This window comes from Oncorhynchus mykiss, chromosome 13, assembly GCF_057628025.1.
Source record: "Oncorhynchus mykiss isolate SJ-2025 chromosome 13, ASM5762802v1, whole genome shotgun sequence".
NCBI lineage: Eukaryota > Metazoa > Chordata > Actinopteri > Salmoniformes > Salmonidae > Oncorhynchus > Oncorhynchus mykiss.
In genome coordinates, this window is record NC_143034.1 from 36,320,834 (window position 1) to 36,339,011 (window position 18,178).

The following is an 18,178-nucleotide window of genomic DNA, read 5'->3' on the forward strand; positions in this document are numbered from 1 at the left end:
TTCGTCTTTTGAGCTTCTAGTCATGAAATCTATGCAGCCTACTCAATCACTTTTTATAGCTACTGTTTTACAGGCCTCCTGGGCCATATACAGCATTCCTCATTGAGTTCCCTGAATTCCTATCAGACCTTGTAGTCATAGCAGATAATATTCTAATCTTTGGTGACTAATATTCACAGACCCACTCCAAAAGGCTTTCGGAGCCATCATCGACTCAGTGGGTTTTGTCCAACATGTCTCTGGACCCACTCACTGTCACAGTCATACTCTGGACCTAGTTTTGTCCCATGGAATAAATGTTGTGGATCTTAATGTTTTCCCTCATAATCCTGGACTATCGGACCACCATTTTATTACGTTTGCAATTGCAACAAATAACCTGCTCAGACCTCAACCAAGGAACATCAAAAGTCGTGCTATAAATTCACAGACAACACAACGATTCCTTGATGTCCTTCCAGATTCCCTCTGTCTACCCAAGGACGCCAGAGGACAAAAATCAGTTAACCACCTAACTGAGGAACTCAATTCAACCTTGCGCAATACCCTAGATGCAGTTGCACCCCTAAAAACTAAAAACATTTCTCATAAGAAACTAGCTCCCTGGTACACAGAAAATACCCGAGCTCTGAAGCAAGCTTCCAGAAAATTGGAACGGAAATGGCGCCACACCAAACCAAAAGGTTGCAAGTTCAAATCCCCAAGCTGACAAGGTACAAATCTGCCATTCTGCCCCTGAAAAGGCAGTTAACCCACTGTTCCTAGGCTGTCATTGAAAATAAAAATGTGTTCTTAACTGACTTGCCTGGTTAAATAAAGTTAATGACCTTTATCTGCATTGATCTGATAAACACAGGATAGGTGTAGTATTTAATCAAATTAGACTTCATCTCAACCAGTAGAGAATGTGAAATGCTTTATTGAAAAGCTCATTATCCAAGTGTTATAAATACAAGTTCAATCTGTACTTCAATGCACAGATGTTGTGCATTATAAAGAAAGAGGTAGCGGGAGAGGTGTAAAAGTCAGAAAGGGAAAGAGGTAAGCACATAGGAGCAGGGAAGGCAGCACTGTGGCTCTCACAGTGCTACCTAAATATTCTCTCAGTTCATCACAATTACATAACCTTTGGGCCAACTAGAGACACTGCTATCTTAAAAGCAGGTGAGGTGGCGATGATGGGACTGGGGGTTGGCATCCTCTCACATCAAAACAGATCTGCAGACGAGAGACAGATGAGAGAGAGAGAGAGAGCATGTTTAAGCCTTGTATTTTTATTTTTCATTCTAACATTGTTAGTCATCAATCAGGAGGTGAAATGTAAAACTGACCTTGGATCATTAACTCTGGGACTACTGCATCTATCTGTATTTCAATGTAAAGCATCTCTTTAATAATTGTGACGTAGAAGTCCGTCACTGGTCGCGGGCAGCATTTGGTTCTTTAACGCACGCACACATTCATTACACCTCCCTGCTCCGTTATAAGATAAGTTAACAATGTGGGTCGACACACAAGTTAACTTCTGTCTTAGTGCATACATTTCACACTTGAAAATGTTCATATTTAATATAAGTAATATGTATTATACTTATCTATGTCGTGGATGAGCGCGTTGTTTGTTTGTTCTGTTCCTCTCTCTCCTTATCTCTGTAGCTTCCGGGTATGCTGGATAAGGACCCAAGCAAAGGAAATTGGGCTGACTTTGTAGTGCCTGTCCCAAATGGCTCAATAATGTAAATGTGCATATTGAAAGACACTGTCTGTAGTGATGTCATTTTGTAAATGTTATGTGGAAATGTGGTTTAAAAACGTGTTGCAATGTATATCCTTTAGTATGTTTAGTTTATGGAAAATGTAGGTTTTTATAGTAGGTAAAATGTAGGTAATTGCTTAATTAATTAGTGTTAATTGTTCTGAGGGGATGGGCTAGCCCTACAAAATGGTTAGAGCTGTGAATGGGGCAACATTGTTTTTAGCGGTCCCATAAGGTAATGTTGTTTTTAGCGGTCCCATAAGGTATACCTATGATGGCAGTACTGTTGTTTTTGTTCCGGAATCACTATGTAAATAAACACCCTTGCACAGAAGAACTTTTGCGACTCCGACATCTTTTTATTTTGATAGAGGTTAGGTTTTACAGTATAGCCTTCTGGCCTACTCTACTTGACAATAATACTTCCTGTATAATATAAACTGACCTGGGATCATTAACTCTGGGACTACTGCATCTCTATCTGTATTTCAATGTAAAGCATCTCTTTAATAATAGTTACTGTTGACCTGACCAAGTGACCTCTCACATCTGATCATGCTGTGCCCTCGATGTAGCCAGTTCAGATGCAGGAGGGGTTCACCGACACAGCTGACATAACCTAGAGGATTTAGGGAGAAGGGGAGAGAGGGATGAAGTGAAGGAGACTGTTATTGACAAACTAAGGTAGTTAAAGTGACAGTGTTCAACAGGAATCTGTGTGTGTCCTCACCTGGTGTCCACACCACACTAAGTGGCTGCAGAGTACTTTATGCTGAAAAACATGAACGGACACTGTCGTGGAGAATTGCCTCAGAAATATAATACTCTTACAAAAACTTGTGAATTCAATAAAGACTTTAATACAAGTAGCACAACTGAGCCCTTCCATGGAAGGACCCTATCACAAACATAACAGGGCCGAGCCCCCCCATGGAAAGAGACTAAATTCTCATATTACAGAGTCCTGCCTTTATAGGATTCTGTCTTTGCATAACGTATAGAGTCCCCTCCCTCTATATGAAAATAGCTTCCCTTGACCTTTCTCCATTATTTTATTTTCATCTCCGAGCTTGCTTGGTCACGCCCACTAACGCTCATATCTGCTTTTGGTTAGGTTATAATGATGGTAGAACCCTTTTCACTTCCTAAAAATAATGTATGCATTGCATGCTTACGTTTCGCATGTTATTCATCAGTTATCTTGCTTACATTCTTCTTCCTGTATCCTTCTGACCATAGTACGTCCAGCTGTCATAAATGTACGTATGGTCTTGGTTAATGTACTCTTTCAAAAATAGAGTATAGCCTGAGTGTCATATGGCCTGGGTGAACTTGACATTGGTGTCTGTCTTTAAGCGGAATCTAGTCCATCTGCTGACTGGACGCAGTTGAGTAAATAATAAAGACAGACACCAATGTCAAATTCAATAGCCTTGTTTGTGCATTGTACAAATCCCTACACGTGGAGTCCGGGGAACAGTCCGGCTAGTCAAATAGCTATCAACTACACTCCGTAACAAAAACCCACATGGAAAACTGAGATTCGGCAAATAACATATAAAGAGTGACTTGTTTGACACCAAACCAACAACAGTAGTTACTAAAACATAAATTGCTAATGTAGGATGTAAAAGGTGGATTTTATGATGTAATGTCAACTTTATACTTTTCTATCCCGGGACCATTCAATTTTCAACTCACCCACAGCAATTCTCCATAAATCTGCTGTGGATTACCCAGAATCCCGAAATAAATTAATACATATGTTACAATTCAAAAACATATCTGTTTGTGCTTATAGGGAACCAGATCTTCAATTCAACTAAGTTACTATGTCTTTAACTACACTGTGTTGTTACACTGGTGAGTAAAAACTCAGGCGTCCTGCACCTTAACTTGTTATCTGAAAACAAAATACATTTTTTACTCAACTGCGTTACCCACTCCAGTCAGCTGAGGGCGGTCTGGGAATTTAAGGTTATGCTGCTGGTGTGACGTATAATCTAGTGGACGGAACGCTTCTTTCAGCAGCAGCAACAACAGTTAGTCAGCCACCTCGGCAGCCTGCTAGACAAAATAGCCGAACCAATAAAGCTCTTTAGACTCTTTCGTGTATATTAGCCACTGTGTTTTAAACCCACTTCTGTCGTCTACTTAGTTATCCGATTTAATTACATATTTACGGTGTTGTTATTATTCAGCTAGCGGGCTGGTTAAGTTAGCATTAGCTTAGCTAGCTAACATCCCCGACCATGCGGTCACTAAGCTTCTCTCCTTCTAAAGAGGAGGAAGATATCACAGTAAAACAAGAAGTAGAGGGCGAGGCCGTTACTGTGAAAGAAGAGGAAGACGCGTTCAGTGTGAAAGAGGAGGAGGATGTTACAGTAAAAGGAGAGGAAGATGCAGTTTATGGCGTGAAAGTGGAGGAGGAGATGACTGTTACACCGAAAAAGGAGGAAGAAGAGGAGGAAACTGGATATCTGGGCCCGGTTTCCCAAACGCGTCATAAGGCATCCAATGGTTCTGACGATGAATTTAGCCATAAGATGGTTTTGAGAAACCGCTCACTGATTAACACTAGTAAGTACTGTCTTAAAAACAGAGGCACAAACTCTGCAGTTGTTGAACTGATGTTTGGTGTTAAAGTGGAAATCTGCAATTGCTACATCCATATTGTGACTTTTAAATTATTTATAGCCATTGATTCTTGAAGAATATAACACATGCCTCATGAGCTTAGTTCAACTGTTTTACTCCGTCAGTTCCCCAAATAAGCTTTTTTTACTCTAATGTTTAGAAACAATGTAAATCAACACTGTATAGCCTCAACATGGTTAAAACTATCATGTTTATATTTTGGATGGTCAGTCCTTGCATCCATAGGTCTGTCTGTAGTTACATTTCTCCAACCCCATAATCTTCTTATTACCAAAACAGTGGCGGAATGACAGATTTGTTATTGTTTGAACTGCAGATTGCTGGGTTGTGTGGGTTTTTTAAACAGCAACAAAATGACTGCCCAGAGACTTGGTTTGGTGAACAGCTGAGGGATAGGGGAAGGAGAAGTGTAACCACTCTCAAATTCAAAGAGAAAGCTATTGTAGCAACCGTAACCCAACACCTAGCGACCATGTCAAGAAGTTCAGAGATCTTGGCGTAACAGTTATAAGGTGTTGGCTTGACAGTCACTGGACCCAGGTTTGAGTTCAGCAAAGGGCAACCCCCTGAATTCACTACACTATGAATACAAGGACTGGTCATCCATGATGTCATAATGATTGTTTTAACCAGGTTTCTAGGCTATATAGTATATTCTAGAATTCATCCATAATTAGAGGTCGACTGATTATGATTTTTCGATACCGATTATTGGAGGACCAAAAAGGCCGATACCGATTAATTGGTCAATTTAAAAATAAATGTTGTAATAATGACAATCACAACAATACTGAATGAACACTTATTTTAACTTAATATAATACATCAATAAAATCAATTTAGCCTAAAATAAATTATGAAATATGTTCAATTTGGTTTAAATAGTGCAAAAACAATGTGTTGGAGAAGAAGGTAAAAGTGCAACATGCATAACATGAAAGCTGGTGGTTCCTTTTAACATGAGTCTTCAATATTCCCCTGGTAAGAAGTTTTAGGTTGTAGTTATTATAGGAATTATATGACCATTTCCCTCTACCATTCGTCTTTCATTAACTTCTTGACGCTTACCCATCCCTTTAGCGGGATAATTGTCATCAACAACCACTGAATTGCAGAGCGCCACATTCAAATAATATTAATACAAATATTTATATTCATGAAATCACAAGTGCAATATTGCAAAACACATCTTAGCATTTTGTTAATCCACCTGTGGTGTCAGATTTTGAAAATATGCTTTACGGCGAAAGCAATCCAAGCGTTTGTGTAAGTTTATCGATCACTATACAAAACATTATGAACACCTAGCATCAAAGTAGCTTGGTCACGAAAATCAGAAGAGCAATAAAATGAATCGCTTACCTTTGATCTTCGGATGGTTTCACTCACGAGATTCCCGGTTACAGAATAAATGTTCCTTTTGTTCCATAAAGAGTATTTTTATGGCGCTTTATGTTCAGAAATCCCCAGGCTCGAGCGGTCACGACAACGCAGATGAAAATTACAAATAGTATCCGTAATGTCCACAGAAACATGTCAAAGTTTTTTATAATCAAGCCTCAGGTTGTTTTTAAAATATATAATTGATAATATATCAACCGGCACTGTCTTTTTCGGTAGGAGCGGGAGAGACGATGGCTGCCCAAGCTCTGTTGCGCAAGCAAAACTCATGCGAACACCTGACGCGATGTTATCTTTCTCGCTCATTTTTCAAAATAAAAGCCTAAAACTATGTCTAAGGACTGTTGACACCTTGAGGAAGCCGTAGGAAAAGGAATCTGGTTGATATCTCTTTAAATGGAGCGAAGGCAGGCTTGCAGAATAGAAGCCACTTCCTGGTTTGATTTTCCTTGCGTTTTCGCCTGCAATATCAGTTCTGTTATACTCACAGACAATATTTTGACAGTTTTGGAACCTTTAGAGTGTTTTCTATCCTAATCTGTCAATTATATGCACATTCTAGAATCTGTGCCTGAGAAATAGCCCGTTTACTTTGGGAACGTTATTTTTCCAAACATAAAAATAGTGCCCCCTAGCTGAAAGAGGTTAACCTTTGATAATTGGATGTTCTTATAGGCACTTTAGTATTGCCAGTGTAACAGTATAGCTTCCGTCCCTCTCCTCGCTCCTCCCTGGGCTCGATCCAGGAACACAACGACAACAGCCACCCTCGAAGCAGCGTTACCCATGCAGAGCAAGGGGAACAACTACTCTAAGGCTGTGATGTTTGAAACGCTATTAGCGCGCGCTAACTAGCTAGCCATTTCACTTTGGTTACACCAGCCTCATCTCGGGAGTTGATAGGCTTGAAGTCATAAACAGCGCAATGCTTGACGCACAACGAAGAGCTGCTGGCAAAACGCACGAAAGTGCTGTTTGAATGAATGTTTACGCGCCTGCTTCTGCCTACCACCGCTCAGTCAGATACTTAGATACTCGTATACTTGTATGCTCAGTCAGATTATATGCATCGCAGGACACGCTAGATAAATCTAGTAATATCATCAACCATGTGTAGTTAACTAGTGATTATGATTGATTGTTTTTTATAAGATAAGTTTAATGCTAGCTAGCTACTTACCTTGGCTTACTGCATTCACAGTGGAGTGCAACGAGAGAGAGGCAGGTCATTATTGCGTTGGACTAGTTAAATGTAACGTTGCAAGATTGAATCCCCCGAGCTGACAAGGCGAAAATCTGTTGTTCTGCCCCTGAACGAGGCAGTTAACCTACCGTTCCTAGGCCGTCATTGAAAATAAGAATGTGTTCTTAACTGACTTGCCTAGTTAAATAAAGATTAAATAAAGATGTAAAAAAAAAATATATATATATATATATATATTTAATCGGCAAAATCGCTGTCTAAAAATACAGATTTCCGATTGTTATGAAAACTTGATATCGGCTCCAATTAATCGGCCATTCCGATTAATCGGTCGATCTCTAGTCATAATGATAGTTTAACCAGGTTTCTAGGCTATATAGTATATTCTAGAATTGCCTGTGAAGATTTCCTGTGGGGGCAAATTATTAGAGCTGTTGATAAGTCATTGTATAATATTCAGCCAATTTATTTTCATGACCTTACATTAAAGGCAGGACATACCTAGATTCAATTACATTCATAAATTGGTTTGAAACCTTTGTTTTAAACCCTTCTCAAAGTTGGTGCCTTGACAGATTTGTAAAAATTGTTTGTCATGAAACACTTATTTTATTTTAAATGTAACCTTTATTTAACTAGGCAAGTCAGTTAAGAACAAATTCTTAATTACAATGACTGCCTAACCTGGACGACGCTGGGCCAATTGTGCGCCGCCCTATGGGACTCCCAATCACGGCCGGTTGTGATACAGCCTGGATTTGAACCAGGGTGTCTGTAGTGACACCTCAAGCACTGAGATGCAGTGTCTGCTGCGCCACTCGGGAGCCCCAGAATCATGTTCCAGTGCTGTCCCCAACTAAAATAACTCTTGGTCAACCAGGAGTCATCTGTTCTTTCTACCAATCGCCCCATGTTTTTTTATAAAATCTATATGTACTGAACTTGTCTGATGCTTTAAGCACGCTGTTTGATTAATTAAATAAGACACACAACCCTGGTTGGTAGGTGATCAAATACTTATGTCATGCAATAAAATGCAAATTAATTACTTAAAAATCATACAATGTGATTTTCTGGATTTTAGATTCTGTCTCTCACAGTTGAAGTGTACCTATGATAAAAATTACAGACCTCTACATGCTTTATAAGTAGGAAAACCTGCTAAATCAGCAGTGTGTCAAATACTTGTTCTCCCCACTGTATCTCCCTCACTAACTTTAAGCATCAGGTATCTGAGCAGCTTACCAATCGCTGCAGCTGTACACAGCCCATCTGTAAATAGCCCACCCAACTGCCTATCTCATCCCCATGTTTTAATTTACTTTTTTTGCTCTTTTGCACACCAGTATTTCTACTTGCACATCTATCACTCCAGTGTTAAATTGTTATTACTTCCTTACTATGGCCTATTTATTGCCGTACTCCATTTGCACGCACTGTATATAGATATTTCTATTGTGTTATTGACTGTACTTTTGTTTATCCCGTGTGTAACTCTGTTGTTGTTTTTGTCACACTGCTTTGCTTTATCTTGGCCAGGTTGCAGTTGAGAACTTGTTCTCATCTAGCCTACCTGGTTAAATAAATGTGAAATATATATATTTTTTAAATCTTAGCTTTATTGACAACACTCAAATGGATACTGTCATTAACGCGGTTCTTCAATAATTACACATCATTCTTAATACTGTAGCTGTTTAGTTACAGTCACATGTTCAACTATCTTCAGCTGATCCAGGAAATCATTTTCTGAATGCCAGTCAAATGACAAATATCACGACATGCAACAACAACCAAAGTGCTTCTTCATTCTTCACTCTGGTCAAGACAGTTATGCCGTGCTCCACGTTGGATCCAACATCCCTAACAAATTGATGTTTATAATGTTATTGTCTGCTTGATTTATAGTAGGGTCTCGTGTCCAAACAGACTAACAGAGATACTTAGCTCATAATGTGTAGAGAACTGTTCCTAGATGGATAGGCTGATGTACAACACACAGAGCAGTTTTCCTATATTTGTTGTTAGGTGAAGTTATGAGTCCTACAGTAGGTCTATGTTATTGTTAGGTATAGTTATGGGTCCTACAGTAGGTGTATGGTATAGTTAGGTGGAACAACTTAGCAAACAGTGTACAAACTCTCATTGTCAGGCTGATGAAAAAGCCAAGAAGCATTTTACTGGTTGGTGTTTTTTATGTACAAAGCGGTTGATTTGCGATGATGACACAAACATTATATTAAGCAGGACATTCAAATGAGCCTTACAGTTATAATCCAAAGTAGTGTGAAATGCAGTCATTAGCAACCTGGAAATGGAGGTTACTCCCCTGAGTTTCCCCATTCAGAATACATTGTGAAAAACTACACATTTTGCTCACCATTTTTGCTCCAGGCAGATATACTACATACAATTTTAGCAAACACAGAAAGGGGCCTATATTGGAGACCAAAAGTCATCTGGCACACTGCTAAGAGTTTCAACAACACAAATAACTTATTTCTAGTCTACAATCTTAGATGTTAATACTAATGTGAAAACAAGACTATGACTATTCTTGCTCATTTTAAGACAAATGTCAAATAATCATTACATTCATTACATACGTCAATTGTTGTACAACATCATGGCTACGCTGTTGGCATCACCTTTTACAGTGGAGTTCTGCTGTTGTGGGCCTTTAACCATCTGTATGGCTTTGTCATTCACACAGGAGAGAGACGTGACTATCGTGGACCCTCTGGGGAGCCTCAACAACCTCATGATGCTGACGAGGCAGAGAAGAGTCTCTCCAGATCAGAACTCCTCAAGAAACACCAGCAGAGACCCACAGGGAAGATAAATCATCGCTCTGACTATGGGAAGAGATTCACCTCATCAGCAGGCATTAAAATGCATCAGAGAATCCACACAGTAGAGAAACGTTATTGCTGTACTCAATGTGGGAAGAGTGTTGATACATCTAGCCATCTTATTGTACACCAAAGAACACACACAGGAGAGAAACCTTATAGCTGTGATCAATGTGGGAAGAGTTTTATTCAGCTAAGCAACCTGATATCACACCAGAGAATACACACGGGAGAGAAACCGTATAGCTGTGATGAATGTGGGAAGAGTTTTACTCACATAGGCACCCTGATATCACACAGGAGAATACACACGGGAGAGAAACCGTATAGCTGTGATGAATGTGGGAAGAGTTTTGCTTTTTCGAATAATCTGACTCTTCACCAGAGAACACACACAGGAGAGAAACCTTATAGCTGTACTCAATGTGGGAAGAGTTATACTCATTCAACCAGCCTGATATCACACCAAAGAACACACACAGGAGAGAAACCATATATCTGTGATCAATGTGGAAAGAGTTTTACTCAGCTAAGAAGCCTGGTAACACACCAGAGAACACACACCGGAGAGAGACCGTATAGCTGTGATGAATGTGGGAAGAATTTTGCTAGTTCCCGCAATCTGACTCTTCACCAGAGAACACACACAGGAGAGAAACCCTATAGCTGTACTCAATGTGGGAAGGTTTTTTTTACATCTAGCCTTCTGAAGACACACCAGAGAAGACACACAGGAGAGAAATCTTATAGTTGTACTGTATGTGGGAAGAGTTTTGTTCAATCTGGGGAACTGAAGATTCACCGGAGAACACACACAGGAGAGAAACCGTATAGCTGTAGTCAATGTGGGAAGAGTTTTACTCAGCTAAATGGCCTGATATCGCACCAGAGAACACACACAGGAGAGAAACCTTATAGCTGTGATCAATGTGGGAAGAGTTTTGTTCAGTCTAGCTCTCTGAAGATACACCAGAGAACACACACAGGAGAGAAACCTCATAGCTGTGATCAGTGTGACCAGAGATACTCTGAAAAAAGATCTCTGATCAAACATCAGAAAATACATACATGAAAGATTTGTTTCATGTTATCAATGAAATGATTTCACAATGTAGAATGTTTTAACATTGTAGAATTAGCATTTTAATAATGTCACAATGTAGTACCCTAAACCTTTGCCCCCTTATCATTTGATTTCACCATGATATGGATATTAGCCTCGAGGAAATCCAGGCTCTGAATTTGAAGAGTACTATTTATGTGACTAACACAAAAAGAGCTGAGTTACACTTACCATGTTGGTGACCCACTTGAATCAAAATGCAACACTTCAAAATGTAGCTAGCTGTTTTCTACAAATGGTCCTCTAACCAGGGATGTACACATTATTCCCAGATTCCGTGTGGTTTTTGAGCTGTTAGTTTTAACAGGACGTGCAACCTCATCTCCCTCTCGGCACAATTGATTTCAACATGATATTGATGAGTTATAACAAATAAGTGTTGCGTTCCTTTGTTTAGCGACCCGTACATTTAAATGCATCTCTCCAAAATATAGCTGAATGTCTTCTGCGGGTTGTCCTCTAACCAGTGAGCTAAAAAATATCTCCCATTTCCATGTGTTTTTTTAGATGTTAGTTTCAACAGCAAGTACAATCTGATCTCCCCCCTAATTGATATCAGTGATTTATTGCTACTTGTCAAAACAACATAATTTATGGTGCTTGTGTCCATGGTGAGGATAACTTAGTTTCTGATTGCCTCAAGATTGGGCAGTCAAAAAGATTTGTGTTTTGTATTTAGCCAGTGCGGTCCATGAATCACAAATTATTTTGACTTTCAGTATTAGAGATGAGTTATGTTCCAAGGGGACGAGAGTTCTAGAAGCAAGTGAGTTTCAGGATGGGAAAAAATACACGTTTTTTCTTGTTTTTAATTGTTGCCTGCCAGTAGACACCATGTTAATATTGTAGAAGGTGAAGCATTGTTGTTGATTATAGTGTGAAATGGAAGTTGTTTTCTGTTGGTGGTGCGCATTCTTTTAAGGTGTTACAGTCTTTGGTTTTTCCATTTATGTTTTGAGTTTGGAATTTAGCGTGTATAGCTCGTTAGCACGTAGGACGCATTGATTGGTGTCACCTCGTTAGTCAGTATGTGTTACACCTGTGCTGGCTTGTCCATCTCGTTCGTGGGAAGGTGTTTCACATGAGCTGGTCCAGGTTCTATTTAAGAGTGTCTGGCCCAGTGCTCCAGTTGTCTTGATAAATGTGGAGAGTCAACACCTTTAGTTGCTCCACCTTTGTTTTGGTTTGGGTTTTTCTTTTGTTTGCCTCTTCTTGGGCAGATTTAGTGGGTCTTATGGTGGGTGACTTTTGTGTCCCAGTTGTTGTTACTAGTCAACTTTCAGTGGACACTGAGAGCAAAACTGCAACATTATGTTATAATACTTTTATTGGCTCAAATGGTTGTTTTATGCAACAGAATAGAGGGTTCTTAGAACTATTGTGTCTGTGTTCTACTGATGATTGGCCTCTGGGAGATAACTGACAGGAGATTTACAATGTATTTTGGGTGATAAAACCTAAAGAGACTGCATTCCAGAGCATGAGTTAATGTTTCTGTTCTATATGGTACCAGGGAGAGATGACCCCAGGGCCAGACCCTGGTCTCTACACAAAAAGTAGTGTTTTTACAGCAGATACTTATAATTCTCAGCAGAGAGTATCTTTCATACAAAGCTTAACCTTGTGACACTTTCTACGTGTCTATTGTTGGTCATGTAGGTTGTATCTTGGCTATAAAATACCTTTGTACTTTTGTGTCGTGGCTCTCAACGAATCATCTGGGGGTGATTTGTTGACCCACCATCATTATCGTAGAGACTCAATTGATTCACTTTATATGTGTGCGTTGTATTGACCTGCTCCCTTATTATTAAATGAATAAAGATTTAGTTTAAGAATAAATCTGACTTGTGTCATAAGTTTGTCTCATTTGATATTAAAGAAATTAACCACATTTGGGGATGTGAATCTTCACTTGGTGATGCTCCTGACGACCTGGGTAAATGGTACACAAGGGATCCCTCAAACTTGGAATCTCAGGAGACCACACTTTGGGAATGGAGCAGATGGACCCACCTTTGATCTGAGAGGCAGCGAGCCGAGTGGATACCACATCTCAAACGTAGTTTTAAAAAAAAAGAAAAAGGTGAGCGAAACAAGTGAAGTTTCTAGAAAAGGCTCGTAGGCTCTGAGTGTGTATTCCTGTGTGAGGGGGGCACCTTGGAGGCGTAAACAGGGCAGAGGCAATAGGCGCTCTGTGTGTATTCCTGAGTGAGGGGGGCACCTTGGATGGGGTAAACAGGGCCGAGGCAGCTATCTGTGTGAACTGGATGAATACTAGAATCTGTGGTTACTAGTGAAGAAGTGTATAAGATAGTAAGGTGCACCTGTAATTGTTTAAAACCTGTAATTATTTTAAACCTGGATCCCATTTTAGAAGTATTGAAAGATGTAAATGTATGAGTTACATTATCCTAGGAACTAACCATGACATAAAAATGTGAAAATATTCCTGTAGGTTAAAATATTGTTGAAAAACAACTAATTGATTAGGTATGTTTGGGAATGGAATTGTGTGACTGTGATATGAGACTTGTGTGATTGAGTCTTAATCTGAAGTTTGGATTGTAACTGAGATCTATAGTTTTGTTTATTTTTTGTTCTGCTGGGAGTATGTTTGGAGAGCTGCTTCATGGCTATGGAGAGTCCTTGAAAAAGCAAATGGAATTGTTGTCGTGAGTACCTGAGAATTTCTTACGTTTTATATGGGTTCTGTGAATATATGAAAATACGATAAATTGTATGTGTGTATAATCTATAAAGTAATACTGGGAATATAATTAGATACAATTTAAACAACCCATATGTAGACAAAGTAGGTTTTGAGTTGGTTTATTTAATGGATCATTTGATAAAGATGAGGTTTAAGCATTATTACAGTCTACAAAGTCTGGGCAGTTGTCTCAGAAACTGATGGGAGTGTGTCCACTTTAGGGTAAGTTAACCTAACGATGTAACTATAAAACGTTTATTGGATTGTCGCTGTCCGGGTACAACATTTGAAATAAAACTGCCCTTAAGGCCTAGGAGGGTTCTTCCCAGTATGAGAGGAGTTGCTCGATTCATTGAACAAAACTTTTTCCATAAAGTTAGATTGAACCAAGGTGGCTGACTAGCTGTTGATGTTGAAGAAGCGTCCCGCCTACCTGATTATACGTTATAGTGGCAGAATCACCTGAAAGATGCACATCGCCATCTGCTGACTGGAGTTGGCATCACAGTTGAGAAAATACTTTCAGACAAAAAGCTAAAAAGCGACTGCCCCTAAAAACCAACGACTCCCTTTGAAAACGGGCGATGTGGCATCAGAAACATTTATTATATTGTAAAAATGTACTACGAAGTGTAGCTAAATAGAATAACTTTGGTCATACCCAGTCAGCACGTGACGTCCAAGGACATCGAAATATGGGCGATATCAGGTCTGTCTGTTGTGGCCGCTACTTCACCCCAAAATAGTCATCCCAAATTGGGTTGTGTATAACTGTGTAAATGTCTCTCGGACAAGGTGACTTTTATTCATATACACTCTAAAAAATAAAGGTTCCTGGAGTATCCTTTAGGGGTTCTTCAAATTGAAACTGGGGGAACCCCTAAAAGTTATTTGAAGAACCTTTTGTGGTTCCTCAAAGAACCTTTTGGGGTTCATTTTTTAAATACTTCCTTCCCACCCTCCATTATAAAAACATATTTTAATAATAATAATAACAATATTGATTTAAATAATTAATTGTTTATTTAGTGGCACCACAAACGTGAATTAATATTTACAAAACAATTGACCAATCAAAACACATTACAAAATTGCAACATTTCTGCAAACATGTCAGACCATAATAAATAATACATTTACTTTGTATAGAGCTTTTCATGACATTTAAAAAATAAATAATGGGGTACAATAAAAACATTATAAATGAATCATAGGTAAACTAACAATATTGTTGACTTGATGCTAAATACAATTTTTTTAGCTTTAGTGTGTATATCATATTCACTTAGTTGTGTTAGGAAGTTTGCCATCTTTATGACCGGCCCTGGTAACTTCACCCCAACTTCTCTTCTCCCCAGAACACAGTAACTTAATTAACAACATAAGTGTTTTTCTGACATTTGGGGGAAATTTAAGGGAAAATAAAAAATACAGCCCTAGCAGAGCCCCAAGTCCCATGGGGACGTCCTCGAGGGCATGGATGTTCTCCCCATCAAAGGCCAGCGGGATTTCACTCTCATGGTGAAATGGATTTCCGCCGATGTGCAGTAAAGGAGTGAAGAGCGGTGAAATCTGTGTCCACAAAAGTAAGAAAAGATGAATTCACATACAATTAACAAAGAACATAACAAATGTTCAGCTGTAGTTTTATATAAGCATTAGTAAATTAAATAATAAATCATAAATAGTAAAGTAAAGCAATGATCTTTCTACACTTGCTGATTTTATTACAAAATACATTCGAGAAGGAATAAGAGCAAATCCCTCTTCTGTATAGTCCCTCAGGGACAGTCAAAATAGCAGGATGATGTCCTCACCCCTGCCTCGCCTCTCTACCTCTGATAGTCCTTGAATTGTCTTTTTGTCTTTATCCATTCCATGGACTTGATTAATTTCTGAGAAGATCTGAAAAGATCATTTGCACACATTTGTATGCTAATAGATTTCAGTTTGTATTGACTGCTATGTAGGTTAAATGTTCACTTCAAATGCAGCTGTCCTACAACAGATATGTACCTTCTTCTTGATCCCAATTGAATGCAAAATAGAAGAACAAATTTGAGAAAGCACTAGTCAATACAGTACTGCCATACAGTAACAGAAGTGCCATTCAGGCCTAATATCACATTTCAACATATCTTTGTACACAAATTGTTCAATATTTTAAGATATTAATTTCCCTCCACAAGGGGGAGTACATGTAACGTTTCCAAAATCGAATAGTATTGTCCATCAAAACGTTATGCCCCCTTGTGAGTTAATAGTATTGCATGCTGTAGCAGGGTATATAAAGAGGAAGACCTCCATTGACGATTCAGTTCGTTGTAACATCTCGCCTGGACAGGTCACCGTCCTTAGTGAGTTAGTTAGTTCATTATCACAAAAGTGAGAACTGCTCTAGATTGGAAAATGAACGTTAATGAGTGTAAAGCCATGTTGGCTTTATGGAAACGATATACAATATATGGGAAAGAATATAGTCGAGGGAAATAATCCAAACCTAGTTGTGCCTAGTTAGGACATAACGTTATCTAGCTAGATAACGGTACTGTACTGTAGCTCATACAACGCCGACGGTAAAACCCGGCTTTCTAATATTTAAGGTAATTAACTATAGTAACGTTATGGAAGATATTCACAGAAAATCATCATTGTCTTCGTTATTCATTTTTAGTATGTTATATTATTATATATAAATTATTTCGAGACATATTCAGAGGCAAACATCAACCCAACTGAACCTTTTTAACTGAACCAAACTTGTCACCATCGTTTTCAGTTGTAATTGCGAAGTTCCCGGAAGAAGTCCAGCAACAACGGAGGTTCCTCGATGAATCCACCTTCTAACAAGTTCTTTGAAGAACCTTTTGGGGCTGTTTTTCATTGACCAAGAACCCTACGGTTCTTAGGGGATCTGAGAACAACTCCAGTTGAACCCTTCATTTTTAGAGTTGTGGTCGGATCCATTTACTCTCAGATTCAAAACATGATGATTAGCATCAACGATCAAGTCAGCTGCTGCTGTTCCAATACAGTATGAGGTGAGACGGTGAACTGACCTTGAACTGGGCAGTCAGCTGCTGCTGCTCCAATACAGTATGAGGTGAGACGGTGAACTGACCTTGAACTGGGCAGTCAGCTGCTGCTGCTCCAATACAGTATGAGGTGAGACGGTGAACTGATGTTGAATCATAATGATTAAGTTAATTAAAATTAATTAGTGAAACTGTTAACATATTGTTGATTTCAACATTTTTCATTTAAAAAAATGGACTGGGTTTGTTGAAAAGTGATAAACATACATACCATAGTGGAAGATATACTGAATTTAAACTAAGATGTGTTGCTTTGGCAGATATTTGTTCATAAGTTTAGCAAGACTCTTTTGATTGGTCAGTCATTGGATTAATTTGTTTTGCAATATGTTCAAATCAAACTTTATTTATACAGCACATTTTTATTAATTTTACCTTTATTTAAGAATACATTCTTATTTTCAATGACAGCCTAGGAACAGCCTTGTTCAAATACACCTCTGCTGTTTCAATTAGGATCAACAGAACTGCACATTGTCAGCTCGGGGTTTCAACTTGCAACCTTTCAGTTACTAGTCCAATGCTCTAACCACTAGGCTGCTGCCCAATGTCAGACATGGATGCAACACAATGGCTTCACAGGGAAAAAAATTAAAATTCAACAGAAATATTGAGGATAAAAAACAAAGAATAACAACTGAAAGACAAATTGTAGGGAAATGCCATTGATTCAAATATTAACAATATGCTGCTATATCCAACCCAAAATATAACTTGTTTTTTAGGAGGGGTTCTGAAGACACTGGGGGCATCGACTGAAAATTTCAAATTGACTGGTAACAACAGCTGGGACCTAAAAGACACCCACCATGAGACCCACTAAATCTGCCCAAGAGGCAAAGACAGGAAGCAAACCAAAAAGGTGGAGCAACTAAAGGTGTTGACTCTCCACATCTATCAAGACAACTGGAGCACTGGGCCAGACACTCTTAAATACAACCTGGACCAGCTCAGGTGAAACACCTTCCCACTAACGAGATGGACAAGCCAGCACAGGAACCCCAAAATAAACTCAAATCACATGTGCTGAATACAACAGGTAGACCTTACAGTGAAATGCTGACTTACGAGCCCCTCACCAACAGTGCCGTTTCAACAAAATACAGAAAAGAATAAGAGATACAACTCATCTACAACACAGACAAACGTGTCAAAATAAATTGTGATCCATGGTAACGCACTGGCTAAATGCAAAACACAAATCTTTTTGACTTCCCACCCTTGAAACAATCAGCAACCAAGTTGTCCTTACCACGGACATGTCTGATTTCAAGAGGAAACTAATGAAATATCCGTAGTAACTTTCCACCTCACTGCGGAGCTTCTCTCTCTTTTCAGGATTCACTCGATAGTCATGTTGTTGGATCAGGGCCCAG

General features: G+C 39.0%; 1 protein-coding gene and 1 long non-coding RNA gene across 2 annotated transcripts; one reads left to right on the plus strand and one right to left on the minus strand.

Moving 5' to 3' along the window:
- Positions 1 to 903: 903 nt before the first annotated feature.
- LOC149978860 (uncharacterized) lies at positions 904 to 1,664 on the minus strand. Its single transcript, XR_016485869.1, has 2 exons — positions 1,332 to 1,664; positions 904 to 1,218 (listed from the first exon to the last, which is right to left on the minus strand). It is a non-coding gene; the product is annotated as an uncharacterized LOC149978860 (long non-coding RNA).
- Positions 1,665 to 3,765: 2,101 nt separating this feature from the next.
- LOC110487359 (uncharacterized) lies at positions 3,766 to 12,836 on the plus strand. Its single transcript, XM_021559287.3, has 2 exons — positions 3,766 to 4,336; positions 9,733 to 12,836. The coding sequence occupies exons 1-2, from the start codon at positions 4,009 to 4,011 to the stop codon at positions 10,941 to 10,943; spliced, it is 1,539 nt and encodes a 512-aa protein (XP_021414962.3). The 5' UTR covers positions 3,766 to 4,008; the 3' UTR covers positions 10,944 to 12,836.
- The last annotated feature ends 5,342 nt before the right edge of the window (positions 12,837 to 18,178 follow it).

Excerpts from the sequence above, each read along its gene's own strand:
- LOC110487359 (XM_021559287.3), top strand. The coding sequence starts at position 4,009 with ATGCGGTCACTAAGCTTCTCTCCTTCTAAAGAGGAGGAAGATATCACA. Across the intron at positions 4,337-9,732 it reads CCGCTCACTGATTAACACTA|GAGAGAGACGTGACTATCGT; the intron begins GTAAGTACTGTC and ends TCATTCACACAG.